General features: G+C 39.1%; 1 protein-coding gene across 3 annotated transcripts in view; it reads left to right on the top strand.

The window, feature by feature from the left end:
- Window positions 1–1096: 1096 nt before the first annotated feature.
- LOC134326116 (annexin A5-like) overlaps window positions 1097–13868 on the top strand; it is a 21268-nt gene continuing 8496 nt past the window's right edge. The window contains exons 1-7 of one of the 3 annotated variants that reach the window (XM_063008323.1): window positions 1097–1190; window positions 1307–1336; window positions 8117–8201; window positions 8290–8384; window positions 12131–12244; window positions 13217–13307; window positions 13451–13530. In XM_063008323.1, coding sequence (XP_062864393.1) covers window positions 1334–1336; window positions 8117–8201; window positions 8290–8384; window positions 12131–12244; window positions 13217–13307; window positions 13451–13530 — 468 coding nt within the window. In that variant the 5' untranslated portion in view covers window positions 1097–1190; window positions 1307–1333. Of the gene's footprint in view, window positions 1191–1306; window positions 1337–2535; window positions 2555–8116; window positions 8202–8289; window positions 8385–12130; window positions 12245–13216; window positions 13308–13450; window positions 13531–13868 lie in introns of those variants that run through there. The other 2 variants (XM_063008325.1, XM_063008324.1) reach the window with 2 other exon arrangements.

Below are 13868 nucleotides of genomic sequence, written 5' to 3'. Positions count from 1 at the left end.
AAGAAAGAAATTTTTCTTCAACATTTGGCTTAACTTTAACATTTGGCTTAGGCTGAGATGTCAAGTTTTGTTTGGCTTACCCCAGCAGTGGTGTGGAAATGCAAATAAAAAGACAAATCTACCTATATGTAACATTACAGATTTTGACAGTGGGGGGCAGCACTTTAAAAAAAACTTTAAGAAATGTGTTGCTTGTGATCCATTTGGTCTGTTTTACATCCCTCATAATTTTGTGGTGAACTGGGTGTGGTATTTTTATGGGTTAAGTACGTTATGCGCATGCGCACCTGCGTCATAGTGGAAGTTAACCAAAGTTTTCCAAAAGTGGTTTGCAGAACAGACGAAGTTTACTCTAAAATCTAAAATAACTGTCTTATAAAGCTAAAAGCCAGAATGCTTTTTAATGCCGACTTTTTAAATAAGTGAACGTGAAGTATATTTTCCTGTATTCACCATTTTAAAGCAATTAAAACAAGATAAACACACAACTAGTGTAGAAACGGATGCTCGTTGGCATGGTAACGCGTACAAAAACACGACACTGGAGCTGGGCGGTTCGGTTCGTGAATCACCCGGGTTAATGATTCGAATCTTTGTACTGAATCAGGAATCACGAGTCCGAGATTCATCAGTTCACAAGTTTAATATCGAGAAATTTAGTGTCTCCGGTTCACCTCTAATTCACTCGCACGTCTTTGGACTGTGGGAGGAAACCAGGCTATGCTGGAAATGAAAGGGTTTTTTGACTCAAGTGACTCGAGTGAACCGGATCACATTACTACTGATGTTGATTCATGAGTGACTCCATGAAATGAACCGAATTTACCAGCACTACACGATACACTACGCATGCGCGTCGCTTTAAACTTGAAAACTTGACTAATAACTATTTTAATCAGAGTATTTTAAGTCTGTAATAGTGTACATAAAATAAAACACACATCACTTTCTCCATGGGAACTAAAATGCCATTAAATGTCCGTGTAAACGTAGCGTTCTGAATTGAACTCCGAATGTAGTTTCACGGGAACTACATTACCCATGATGCTGAGTCAGCCCTAGGCGTTGGCTGGGCGTGGCCTCGGTGACAGAGGCGCAGTTTAAAGTTCTGATTGCGGTTCTTCTAACTTCACTCTCATTCTTCCTCTGTCTGAGGGTGTAGTCGTGTTCCAAGTGCATAAAGCTTATTGGTAAGTACTTTTAATACTTTATGTGACACTTTGTGCAGAATTTAAAGTGTTTTTAAATAAATTAGGACACCTACTTTGAGGAAAACGACTTAATTTAGGTACTTTTTTATTCACAGCATTTGCTTCGAGCAGATTCTGCAACAATGGTGAGTCTAAAACTCATATTTTAACTCTATTATAAGCCTGGAGTGTTTTATTTTTATTATTATAATAACAATTATTAGTAGTAGTAGTATTACGTGGCAATCCGTACGCTGTGCGGCTCTCTGTAAGACGCCGTCTCTCATTGGTCATCACAGCCTGCAGTTCTACTCGGTCAGATTTGGATATGACTTGATTGGGAGGTTGGGGAAGGCAAAAATAGAGTAAAACTGTTAAAAAGAGAAGCTCAGTGAACAGTCTGATGGGTAGTGAGTACTCACACAATTGTTCATACCATTCAATCCATTCACGACTGCTTTGTTGGCATTATCACCATAGTTTGTTCTATTTACCCGCCAGCCAACAAAACCCAGGTTACAATGTGTAACCTGATCCAAAAGCTTTTTCATGACACATGGGCGACCAGGATTTCCCCCTAAAAAGCAGAAGAGGCGAGGTTTCCACCCCTTTTTTTCTGAAACGCGTGCTCATGACTCATAAATGTGGGCAGCATTCCACAAGGGGCTGGCTTTTCCTCTTTTTCGGAGTCTCTCGCCCTTCTGTCTCGCTGTAGATTAAGGAGCCAGACACCATCATTACCGTGTGCGGTTGTTTGCAGAGATACAGAGATATAGAAGCACTTTGTAGTTCTACAATTACTGACTGTAGTCCATCTGCTTCTCTGCATGCTTTGTTAACCTGCGTTCACCCTGTTCTTCAATGGTCAGGACCCCCACAGGACCACCACAGAGCAGGTATTATTTAGGTGGAGGATGATTCTCAGCACTGCAGTGACACTGACATGGTGGTGGTGTGTTGGTGTGTTGGTGTGTTTTGTGCTGGCACCGCTGGAATGAGAATCGTCCACCAACCAAAAACATCCAGCCAACATCGCCCCGTGGCCACTGATGAAGGTCTAGAAGATGACCGACTCAAACAGCAGCGATAGATGAGCGATCGTCTCTGACTTTACATCTACAAGGTGGACCGACTAGGTAGGAGTGTCTAATAGAGTGGACAGTGAGTGGACAACACACACTAACACACCAGCACCATGTCAGGGTCAGTGCAGTGCTGAGAATGATCAACCTCCTAAATAATACCTGCTCTGTGGGGGTCCTGACCATTAAAGAACAACATATAAAGGGGGTAACAAAGCATACAGAGAAACAGATGGACTACAGTCAGTAATTGTAGAACAACAAAGTGCTTCTTCCTATATGGTAAGTGGAGCCGATAACATGGATAGTGAGCGTACTGTTTACGCAGATCGAGTGATTACCTGCGGCTGAACTGGAAGTTGGAACGGGTGTCCACATACTTTCGATCAGATCAGTACACTGAAGTATGTACGGGACGTTTCTCACCTTGGAATGTGGTTTTCTCGTACAGAATGTTCGCACGACGTCAACGTCTGCTTGCTCATATTCTTCGGACCTTTTACCCATCATGCCTTGTTCAGACGGATAGGGATCTTTGAAGCGCGCAGCCAGATTCGAAGGGTTGACTTTAGGGCTTTCAGCTACACCCATTGGTTACACCTACAAGTTTGGAATGGCATGTCCAACAAGGTGTCCATATACTTTTAGCCAGACACCTAGTATTGTCTTGCAATATAGTTCCAAAAGTATGTGGACAACCTTTCCTAATCCACACTTAATGGCAAAGCAGTGACTTTCACCATTGGACATGACCAGACTACAAAACTATGGTCAAAAGTATGTGGACACCTGCTAATGCGCTGTCCATCTGCACTAAAAGAAGTGAAGTGGCTTCTGAAATCCCGCCGACAAACAGAGTGACTTCTTTCCCGCTACAATACTCACCAATCTTTCAAAGGCGAACATGGAAGACTCCCGTGCTCTGTGCACCACTACATTTTACCCGTCATACTGGGGTCATGTGAAATCCGGAACGTCCACGAATATCCAACCAAAACAACTAAACCTGCTGTCATATACAGTATATATAGGGCAGTTGTACCTTGTAAGTAAGGTACTGGAGTAGTAATCGAAAGGTTGCTGGTTCAAGCCCCGAAACTGCCAGGTTGCCAATGTTGGGCCCTTGAGCAAGGCTCTTAATACAGTCACAGTACTGAAAATAATGTAAATGTAGACCTGTTTTACCTACCTACACCATAGGCCAAAAGTATCCGGACACCCTGCAATTCCCTGCAAAACCTTCTTTATTAAGGCTGTGGCAGACGAAGGCACTGATGTTGGACGACAAGGCAGGGTCAGGGTCAGGGTCAGGGTCAGGGTTAGGGTTAGGGATAGGGTTAGGGTTAGCACAGCAGTTAATGAATTAAGGTCAGGACTCTACACCAAGCTCATCAAACCATGTCCTTCTAGACCTCACACTGGACCAGAATATGGACTTGTTGTTAGTTATTCATTAAAAGGGTTGTCCACATACTTTTTGGAGTATTTTTTTTTTTTATCCAATCTTGACTCCCTAGTTTTTCCCCTCTGTCTTTGTTCCTCTCTCTCACATTTTTTAATCCCACAAGGCAAAGATCTGAATCACCCAGTCAGAAATTCCACGTGGAAAACTACTGACTGACCCGAATAAGTTCTTAAAGCAACAGCTGACTCAAACAACCCAAACACAGTCATGTGTAGCCTAGAGAGAGGAATGCCCCAAAGTATATGGACACACCTATTTACTAGTAGATTCTGCTTGTAAAACCACACCCTCTGCTAACATGCATCACGCTTACAGCTGGCTGTATAATCTCTATACGCAAACATTAGCATTAGAACAGGTCACATGGATGAGCTCCAGCAGCAATAAGCTTGTGTCAACAGCAGCACCTTTGTGTTTAACAGCAGCTGCCTTCTGGTCCAACATAAGTGCCAAGTTAGCAAAATATTTAGTGGTATTTATATTTGGTGTTATTTATATTTAGTGTATTTTATAGCATTATTTATATTTAGTGTATTTTAGTGTATTATATAGTTTTATTTATATTTAGTGTATTTTATAGTGTTATTTATATATAGTGTTATTAATATTTAGTGTTTTTTATATTCAGTGTTATTTATATATAGTGTTATTTATTTTTTAGAGTTTTTATAATTAGTGTTATTTCAGTGTATTTCATAGAGTTATTAATATTTAATATTATTTCAGTGTATTTCATAGAGTTATTTATATTTAATATTATTTCAGTGTATTTCATAGTGTTATTTATATTTAATATTATTTCAGTGTATTTCATAGTTATTAATATTTAATATTATTTCAGTGTATTTCATAGTGTTATTTATATTTAATATTATTTCAGTGTACTATAGAGTTATTTATATTTAATATTATTTCAGTGTATTTTATAGTGTTATTTATATTTAATATAATTTCAGTGTATTATAGTGTTATTTATATTTAATATTATTTCAGTGTATTATAGTGTTATTTATATTTATTATTATTTCAGTGTATTATAGTGTTATTTATATTTAATATTATTTCAGTGTATTATATAGTTATATTTAGTGTTATTTATATTCAGTGTTATTTATATTTAGTATTATTTATATTTAGTGTTATTTATATGTTATGTTATTTATATATAGTATTATTTTTTTAATGTAATTTATATTTAGTGTAATTTATATTTAGTGTAATTTATATTTAGTGTTATTTATATTTAGTGTAATTTATATTTAGTGTTGTTTATATTTAGTATTATTTATATTTAGTGTTATTTATATTTGATGTTATTTATATATAGCATTATTTTTTTTATATTTAGTATTATTTTTTTAATGTAATTTATATTTAGTGTAATTTATATTTAGTGTAATTTATATTTAGTGTAATTTATATTTAGTGTAATTTATATTTAGTGTTGTTTATATTTAGTATTATTTATATTCAGTGTTATTTATATTTAGTATTATTTATATTTAGTGTTATTTATATTTAGTGTTATTTATATTTAGTATTAATTATATTTAGTATTATTTAACGCCAGCTTGAAAGACTTTATAAGAAAACCGGTCTAACAGTACATTATCAGATTTATTCTGATTATCTTCAACATTACAAAGACGCTCTTACGGCAGCCCGATCCACTTACTATTCCGAACTCATACATGCTGGATCAACAAATCCTAAGACTCTCTTTTCCACAATAAATAAACTTCTCAAACCAGTTGACAATACTACCAATTCCTTTACAGTTGACAAGTGTAACTCTTACCTCTCATTTTTTCAAACAAAAGTTGAGAATATCCACAATTTTCTGACAGTTTCCCCTGTCATCTCTGTTTCTCCGCCTATCTCATCTCAATTTATTACCCAGCCTCTGTCTCAGTTCTCACCTGTGTCTCTTTTGGACCTATCTGAGATCTTAACAGGGATGCGAAGCTCCACTTGTGTTTTGGATCCTGCTCCATCAAAACTTGTTAAGGGTTGTTTTCCAGTTATCTCATCACTTATCACAGAGATAATCAATTCCTCTCTTAGTTCTGGCTCAGTCCCTCAATCACTCAAATTGGCTGCTGTTACTCCCATACTTAAAAAACCTGGACTTGACTCTAACATTATGAGTAACTTTCGGCCCATTTCCAATCTTCCATTTCTGTCGAAAATACTGGAACGTGTTGTTGCCTCACAGCTCAAAGATCACCTAAATTCCAATAATCTATTTGAATCATTTCAGTCTGGTTTCCGCCCCCAGCACAGCACTGAGTCAGCCCTCCTCAAAGTCACAAATGACCTTCTTCTTTCCTCAGACTCTGGACAAATTAATATTCTCGTCCTCCTTGATCTTACTGCAGCTTTTGACACCATTAATCACTCCATTCTTCTGTCCCGCCTTGAATCCTCTGTCAACATCACTGGTACTGCCCTTTTGTGGTTAAGGTCATATCTCATAAACAGACAACAGTTTGTTAATATCAACAATTGTAGTTCTGCCATTGCTCCACTGTCCCAAGGCGTTCCCCAAGGCTCAGTGTTAGGTCCCCTTTTGTTTATTCTTTATATGCTCCCCCTTGGTGACATCATACGTCGGCATGGTTTACATTTCCACTGCTATGCTGATGATATTCAGCTTTACATCTCCTCCAAATCCATTAATACTGAACTTCACTCCACTCTGACAAATTGCATCACTGAAATGAAATTGTGGATGAAAGCTAATTTCCTCAAATTAAACTGTGAAAAATCAGATATGATCATCGTAGGTCCTACAACCCTGGCAAAAACCACAAAACATTTTCAAATTACCATTGATAATGACACTTTGTCTCCGTCTTCTAACATCCGAAATCTTGGTGTAATTTTTGATAGCAACCTCTCTTTTGACCGCCATGTAAATCACATCACCAAAACTGCTTTCTTTCATCTAAAAAACATAGCACGTCTACGTCCATCACTCTCCTTTTCTGCCGCCGAAACCTTGATTCATGCTTTTATTACATCCAGAATTGATTATTGCAATAGCATCCTTTATGGTACATCTAACAAAATCCTAAAAAAACTTCAGTATATCCAGAATTCAGCTGCTCGCCTCCTTACTCATACTCGCTCCCGTGATCATATTACACCTGTTCTACAAAAACTTCATTGGCTTCCCGTTGCTCAACGCATTCAATTCAAAATTCTTCTATTCACTCACAAAGCTCTCCATAATCAGGCCCCATCCTACCTCACCGACCTGCTCCATCAGCACATTCCCTCCCGTAGCCTTCGCTCTTCTGAGGCTAACCTACTGTCCATACCCTCTAGGACCAAGCACCGGACCTGGGGTGACAGGGCCTTTTCCATAGCTGCTCCATCTTTATGGAATGCTCTCCCCAAACACCTACGAGATTGTCCTGACCTGTCCAAATTCAAGTCACTTCTCAAAACTCATCTATTCAGAGTGGCATTTAACTTGTAACAACACAAAATAAATGCTTTTATTTTTGCTATTCTTTTTAATAGTTTTTATACTTAGATCACGACAGAAATGTGAAGTCCTAGATCCTAAAACTTGTAAAGTTTTCAGTTTCCTGATTGCATGTAAATCTGTCCTGCTTCTGTCTAATTTTAAGAAATTGTTCTATATTTGTTGTTCTCTCTCATAATTTAGCTAATTTTTAATGAACTGTCTTATGCTGCTCTCTTTGTTTTTATCTTAATTATTCTTGATGTTGATGTACTATTTTGATTTTGTACTATGATTTGTATGGTGTATGTACGTATTTGTTTTGATTATTTGTCTTATGTAAAGCGTCTTTGAGTATCTTGAAAAGCGCTATATAAATAAAAATGTATTATTATTATTATTATTATTATATTCAGTGTTATTTATATTTAGTGTTATTTATATGTAGTGTTATTTATGTTTAGTGATATTTATATTTAATGTTATTTATATTTAGTGTTATTTATATGTAGTGTTATTTATGTTTAGTGATATTTATATTTAATGTTATTTACATTTAGTGTTATTTACATTTAGTGTTATTTATATTCAGTGATATTTATATTTAGTGTTATTTATATTCAGTGTTATTTCAGTGTATTCTAAATATGAAAAGGGCCTCGCTAAACATGTCTAAGTTCACAAAGCAAGGGGGTTTGAATGGTTTGAATATGGTTCATAAGAGCTACCAGTGCCCATACCACCTGACTCTCTTAAGGCTGAACGTGCTTTATTAATGCAAATGACTTGAATATATTTTTGGAGTAAGAGTTCACATACTTTGGGCCACATAGAGTGTTTAAAACGCGATCTGTTACAGGTGTTTGGTTTGTTTGGTAAAAAACGCTCTTATTTTTATTCGTCCCAGGCTGGAAGAGGAACCATCAAGGCCCAGAGTGGATTTAACGCCAACGCTGATGCCCAGGCTCTCTACAAGGCCATGAAAGGACTGGGTTAGTTGACGTTTTTTGCCCTCTACATCCCCCCGTCCTCAATCATCTAATGTAAGAACATTAACGTTTATTTAAATTGTTCACGTAGGCACGGATGAAGCAACCATTCTGAAGCTTCTCACGGCCCGCAGCAACGCTCAACGGCAGGAGATCAAGGCCGCCTACAAGACCCTGCATGGCTCGGTAACGTCATCCTTCAGGGTTCCTGACTTGCTCTGTAATTGGGAGACCAGTAGATCTTTTGAATGACATCCATGACGTCCATGGCATTCAAAAGATCAGCACTGGTTGCCCTATTGATGTGGGAAGTCTCAAAGAAGTATTAGCGCTGTGCAGTCAAGGAGATGCTTGTCTTTCTTTAAGTCATGGGTAGATGGGCGTGGCGTATAGAGCATGGCGTATCCTTGGGAATACTGAGGATTGGCACGTCACTCTCTGTAATCTTTGATACAGGTCGCCAAATGAACCCATTTGGTGCAGGTGAAAAGAAGCGGTCGCCCACTACATGTGTGTTGGAGGGGCATGTGTTAGATACGACTAGGGCTGGACGATATGGCTAAAATTTATATCACGATATAACTCCTAATTTCGGTCGATACGATATAATTCCGATAACGATATGAATAATACAAATGTCAGAAAAACTGCCAAGAACACCAACATTGGAAGGCTGTACCTGCAAACCTCTGAAAAATTTATTTGCAAAGTCTATGAACTCTCACCCTTTACAACTACATAATATTTTAGAAATAATAATAATAATAATAATAATAATAATAATACAAATAAATTAGCTTTCACCTTTTACTTGTATTCAGCATCAAAAACACAACATCATTCTCAAATAAACATAAGCTTTGACAATATATAATATAATATATTAACATATGTCTTAACCAGAGGTGGAAAGAGTACTAAAATACTGTACTCAAGCAAAAGTACTATTACTTTAATTAATTTTTACTTAAGTACGAGTAAAGTTACTAGTCTAAAAATCTACTCAAGCATTTCATCATTTAAAATGTACTCAGAGTAAACGTTACTTAGTTACTTGTTTAACAGCAGGGGGGGTCTCTCCTGTGTAATGCAAACATGACAAGTGGATATAAATCTCACAATAGTTGTTTTTAATTCAAATATAATAGAAGAAACATGTTGATATAACATTTAAAACATTTAGGGGTGTGTAACGTGTCATTTTAGTCCCATAAAACTTTTTCAAACTGTATAACCACTAGTGATGTGTCGTAGAATGATTCAATTCTATTGAACGGCCCTTTAAACTGAAACAAAGGAACTGATTCGCGCTTCTGGGAGTCGTTATATATATACGGCTCTTTAAAAGGAACCGAGACAAAAGATCTGACTCCCCGTCGCAGAATTCACTGCAGCAGTTTCCCAGCCGCGATTTCTTTAGCGTTTTTATTTAACTCAGTAACAGATGTTTTTTATAATGTAGCGAATTACAATTCCTAATACAAAACATACTTAAGTAAAAGTAAAATTACAGGCTGTGAAATCTATTTTAAAAGTACAAGTACACAAAAAAAAAACTACTTAGTTACAGTAACGCGAGTAAATGTACTTCGTTACTTTCCACCTCTGGTCTTAACCAACTTTAATTCACAACATGGACTGATTATTATTTGTATGCAAACATTTTCGAACAAAAGTGCTCAAACAGGATAAAGAATATAAAAAAGTGCTTAAGAGTTGCTGCAGAATTTGCTATATCAGGTGTTGTGCTTGAAGAATACAGAATAAAAGAGTCTAGTCTTTCCTCTCTTATCAACTGTTTCTACTGCTTCTGTTTTAACTGTGGATGCTCGTTCACTCACTCACAGCTGTTGAACTCATTTTGCCGCTAATATCCACCGTGTTGTAGCGGAGTGTAATCAGGGCGGTAACGCTGAGCACTGGCTTCGTGCCTGTGGCGTACGTCATCACGCACTGACGTAAGCATATCGATCGAATTTGTTTAAAAATCATATCACCGTTATTGAAACATTTTCTATCGCGATATATATCGATATTGAATTATTGTCCAGCACTAGATACGACCCTCCTCGGTCAGGAGTGGAGGTCCACAGAAGCAGAGGAACAAAATGCAATCCAGTAATTGGATATGGCTAGACATGGGGGTAGGGTTATTGAGAGGTAATGCATTAAAAAAGCCTTGATGCTTGTTTTCCTTGAGTCCTTGTGGCTTAAAAGAACTTTTAAGGGGCTTTACTGAGTTCAGAGGGGGGTCCCGCCTCCTTGTTTCTACACTCACTGTCCACTTAATCAGCTCCACTTACCATATAGGAGCACTTTGTAGTTCTACAATTACTGACTGTAGTTCATCTGTTTCTCTACATACATTTTTGACCTGCTTTCATGTTGTTCTTCAATGGTCAGGACCACCACAGAGCAGGTATTATTTAGGTGGTGGATCATTCTCAGCACTGCAGTGACACTGACATGATGGTGGTGTGTTAGTGTGTGTGTTGTGTCCACTCACTGTCCACTCTATTAGACACTCCTACCTAGTCGATCCACCTTGTAGATGTAAAGTCAGAGATGATCGCTCATCTATCGCTGCTGTTTGAGTCGGTCATCTTCTAGACCTTCATCAGTGGTGCCTTCAACAGGACGCTGCCCACAGGCGCTGTTGGCTGCATATATTTTTGGTTGGTGGACTATTCTCAGTCCAGCAGTTCCAGCACAAAACACACTAACACACCACCACCATGTCAGTGTCACTGCAGTGCTGAGAATGATCAATCACCTAAATAATACCTGCTCTGTGGTGGTCCTGACCCATAAAGAACAGCATAAAAGGGGGCTAACAAAGCATGCAGAGAAACAGACGGACTACAGTCAGTAATTGTAGAACTACACAATTAAATTAAACGCGTTTTACTAATATGTAGCCAAGTTAGCTTGCAAGCTAACGATGCCAAAGAAGGCACATGGACCATAAACATCAGCATAACACAAAATTGGTGAATATTTCACCAATTTTTAAGCAGTTTGGTGTGTTACAAATGCCAGACGTGTATTTATGATACAGTTTTTAGGGTTTAGATCAATAAAAATGACTTAATTAATGAATTAATTTTATACACACACGAAAAAATAAGTTTGGTTGCTTTGTTTAGTAGCTTATTGGTGCTTGTCTCCTCAAAAATAGTATGCTAGGTATTGTGCTTTAGTTTTAGTTTGTTTTACAGTTTTATACTTTTATTACACAACATTGTTTAATTCATTTTTATTTATTTAATTTAATTTGATTTTATACTGTTACGACTAATATATTAAAGTATTGTTTACATATTTAAGCGGCGTCACATTTGTTGACAACGCTGCAAGGCTTGTTTTTATAGGCGAGTATAGTCTGCCATCTACAGGTCACTATTGGTATTACTGGTTAAAAATAATAAAGCTTGCAGCATAACATTATGACCACTGAGAGGCGAAGCGAATAACACTGATTATCTCTTCATCACGGCACCTGTCAGTGGGAGGGATATATTAGGCAGCAAGTGAACATTTTATCCTCATCTCCAAAACAGCAGCTCTTGTGGGGTGTTCCTGGTCTGCAGTGGTCAGTATCTATCAAAAGTGGTCCAAGGAAGGAACAGTGGTAAACCTGCGACAGGGTCATGGCCGGCCAAGGCTCACTGATGCACGTGGGGAGCGAAGGCTGGACAGTGTGGTCCGATCCAACAGACGAGCCACTGTAGCTCAAATAGCTGAAGAAGTTCATGCTGGTTCTGATAGAAAGGTGTCAGAATACACAGGGCATCACAGTTTGTTGCGTATGGGGCTGCATACCTGCAGACCAGTCAGGGTGCCAACACAATATTAGGAAGGTGGTCATAATGTTATGCCTGTTCGGTGTACATTATAATTTAAAACAATCTCTTCTGTCTGGATCTCTGTAGGATTTGGTGAGCGATCTGAAGTCAGAGCTGACGGGGAAGTTCGAGAGTCTGATCGTGGCGTTGTTGTCTGCACCTACCAAGTACGACGTGGAGTGCCTGAAGCATGCTACCAAGGTAAAAACACCATAATCCAATACCTAGCTACACTATATTGCCGAAAGTATTCACTCACCCGTCCGGATCATTGAGTTCAGGTGTTCCGATCACTTCCATGGCCACATGGTATGCAGACTGCTTCCACACACATTAGTGAAAGAACGGGTCGCTCTCAGGAGCTCAGTGAATTCCAGTGTGGTACCGTGATATGATGCCACCTGTGCAACAAGTCCGGTAGTGAAATTTCCTCGCTACTAAATATTCCACAGTCAACAGTCAGTGGTAATATAACAAAGGTCGATCGCTACAGACCTCCAAACTTCATGTGGCCTTCAGATTAGCTCAAGAACAGTGTGTAGAGAGCTTCATGGAATGGGTTTCCATGGCCGAGCAGCTGCATCCAAGCCTTACATCACCAAGCGCAATGCAGTGGTGTAAAGAACGCCACCACTGGACTCTAGAGCAGCTTCTCACGCTTCTCCGTCTGGCGATCCGATGGACGAGTCTGGGTCTGGCGGTTGCCAGGAGAACAGTACATGTCTGACTATTGTGCCGAGTGTGAAGTGTGGTGGAGGGGGGATTATGGTGTGGGGTTGTTCTCCAGGAGTTGGGCTCGGCCCCTTAGATTATACTTTGTGGAAACAGTTTGGGGATGGCCCCTTCCTGGTCCAACATGACTGCGCACCAGTGCACAAAGCACAAGGTCCATAAAGACGTGGGATGAGCCAGTTTGGTGTGGCCAGATAGAACACCTTTGGGATGAATTAGAGTGGAGACTGCGAGCCAGGCCTTCTCGTCCAACATCAGAGTCCGACCTCGCAGATGCGTTTTTGGAAGAATGGTCAAAAATTCCTTCCCAGAAGGCTTTCACATCATATTAAACCCTATGGATTAAGAATGGGAGTCACTCAAGTTCATATGAGTGTGAAGGCAGACGAGCGAATACTTTTGGCACACACACACACGTATTTATCTATTTATCTACTTTAGGGTGCGGGCACCACTGAAAAAGTCTTAATCGAGATCCTGGCATCTAGAACCACCAATGAGGTCCAAGCGATCAACAAGCTCTACAAGCAGGGTGAGTATGTGTGTGTTTTCCCTTACCATGACCATGAGCTTGCTGGACAACACGAGTTGAGCTGGCACAATTTGTTGTGCCTGAGGGTGGAAGGTCGGAAGGGTTCCTCTGTCGTATGATTAATAAATTGGTTTATTTTACAGAGTACGGGAAGACCCTGGAGCAAGACGTATGTAGTGACACCACTGGAGCCTTCGAGCAGATGCTGGTCATTTTGATTCAGGTAATCCAAGCAGAGTCCTGTGGAGTGTGAATGCGGGGTCTAATGGGGTAGTCTGAGTATCTCGAGACGGGTTGGCACAATTGGCTGTGCCTGAGGGTGGAAGGTCGCAAGGGTTTCTCTGCCATAGTGCCCTTTTCAAAATGGGTGTTTCTGAACCCCCCTGAACTCAATAAATACTAAATAAATCTCAGCGGTGTCGCCAACCAGACTCAAGTGGCGGTGTCCAAACGGGTGGACAGGCACGTGACGGTCTACGCCCAGCTTGCCGCCAAAACAGGATGGTCAGGTGGCAGAGGATTGCAGTACGCAACAGGGGGTTGACAACAACTGAGTGTAAA

This window comes from Trichomycterus rosablanca, chromosome 14 (genome assembly GCF_030014385.1).
Source record: "Trichomycterus rosablanca isolate fTriRos1 chromosome 14, fTriRos1.hap1, whole genome shotgun sequence".
Classification (NCBI taxonomy): Eukaryota; Metazoa; Chordata; class Actinopteri; order Siluriformes; family Trichomycteridae; genus Trichomycterus; species Trichomycterus rosablanca.
The sequence above is the reverse complement of the archived record's forward strand: the minus strand, read 5'-3'. Positions and strand labels throughout refer to the sequence as shown.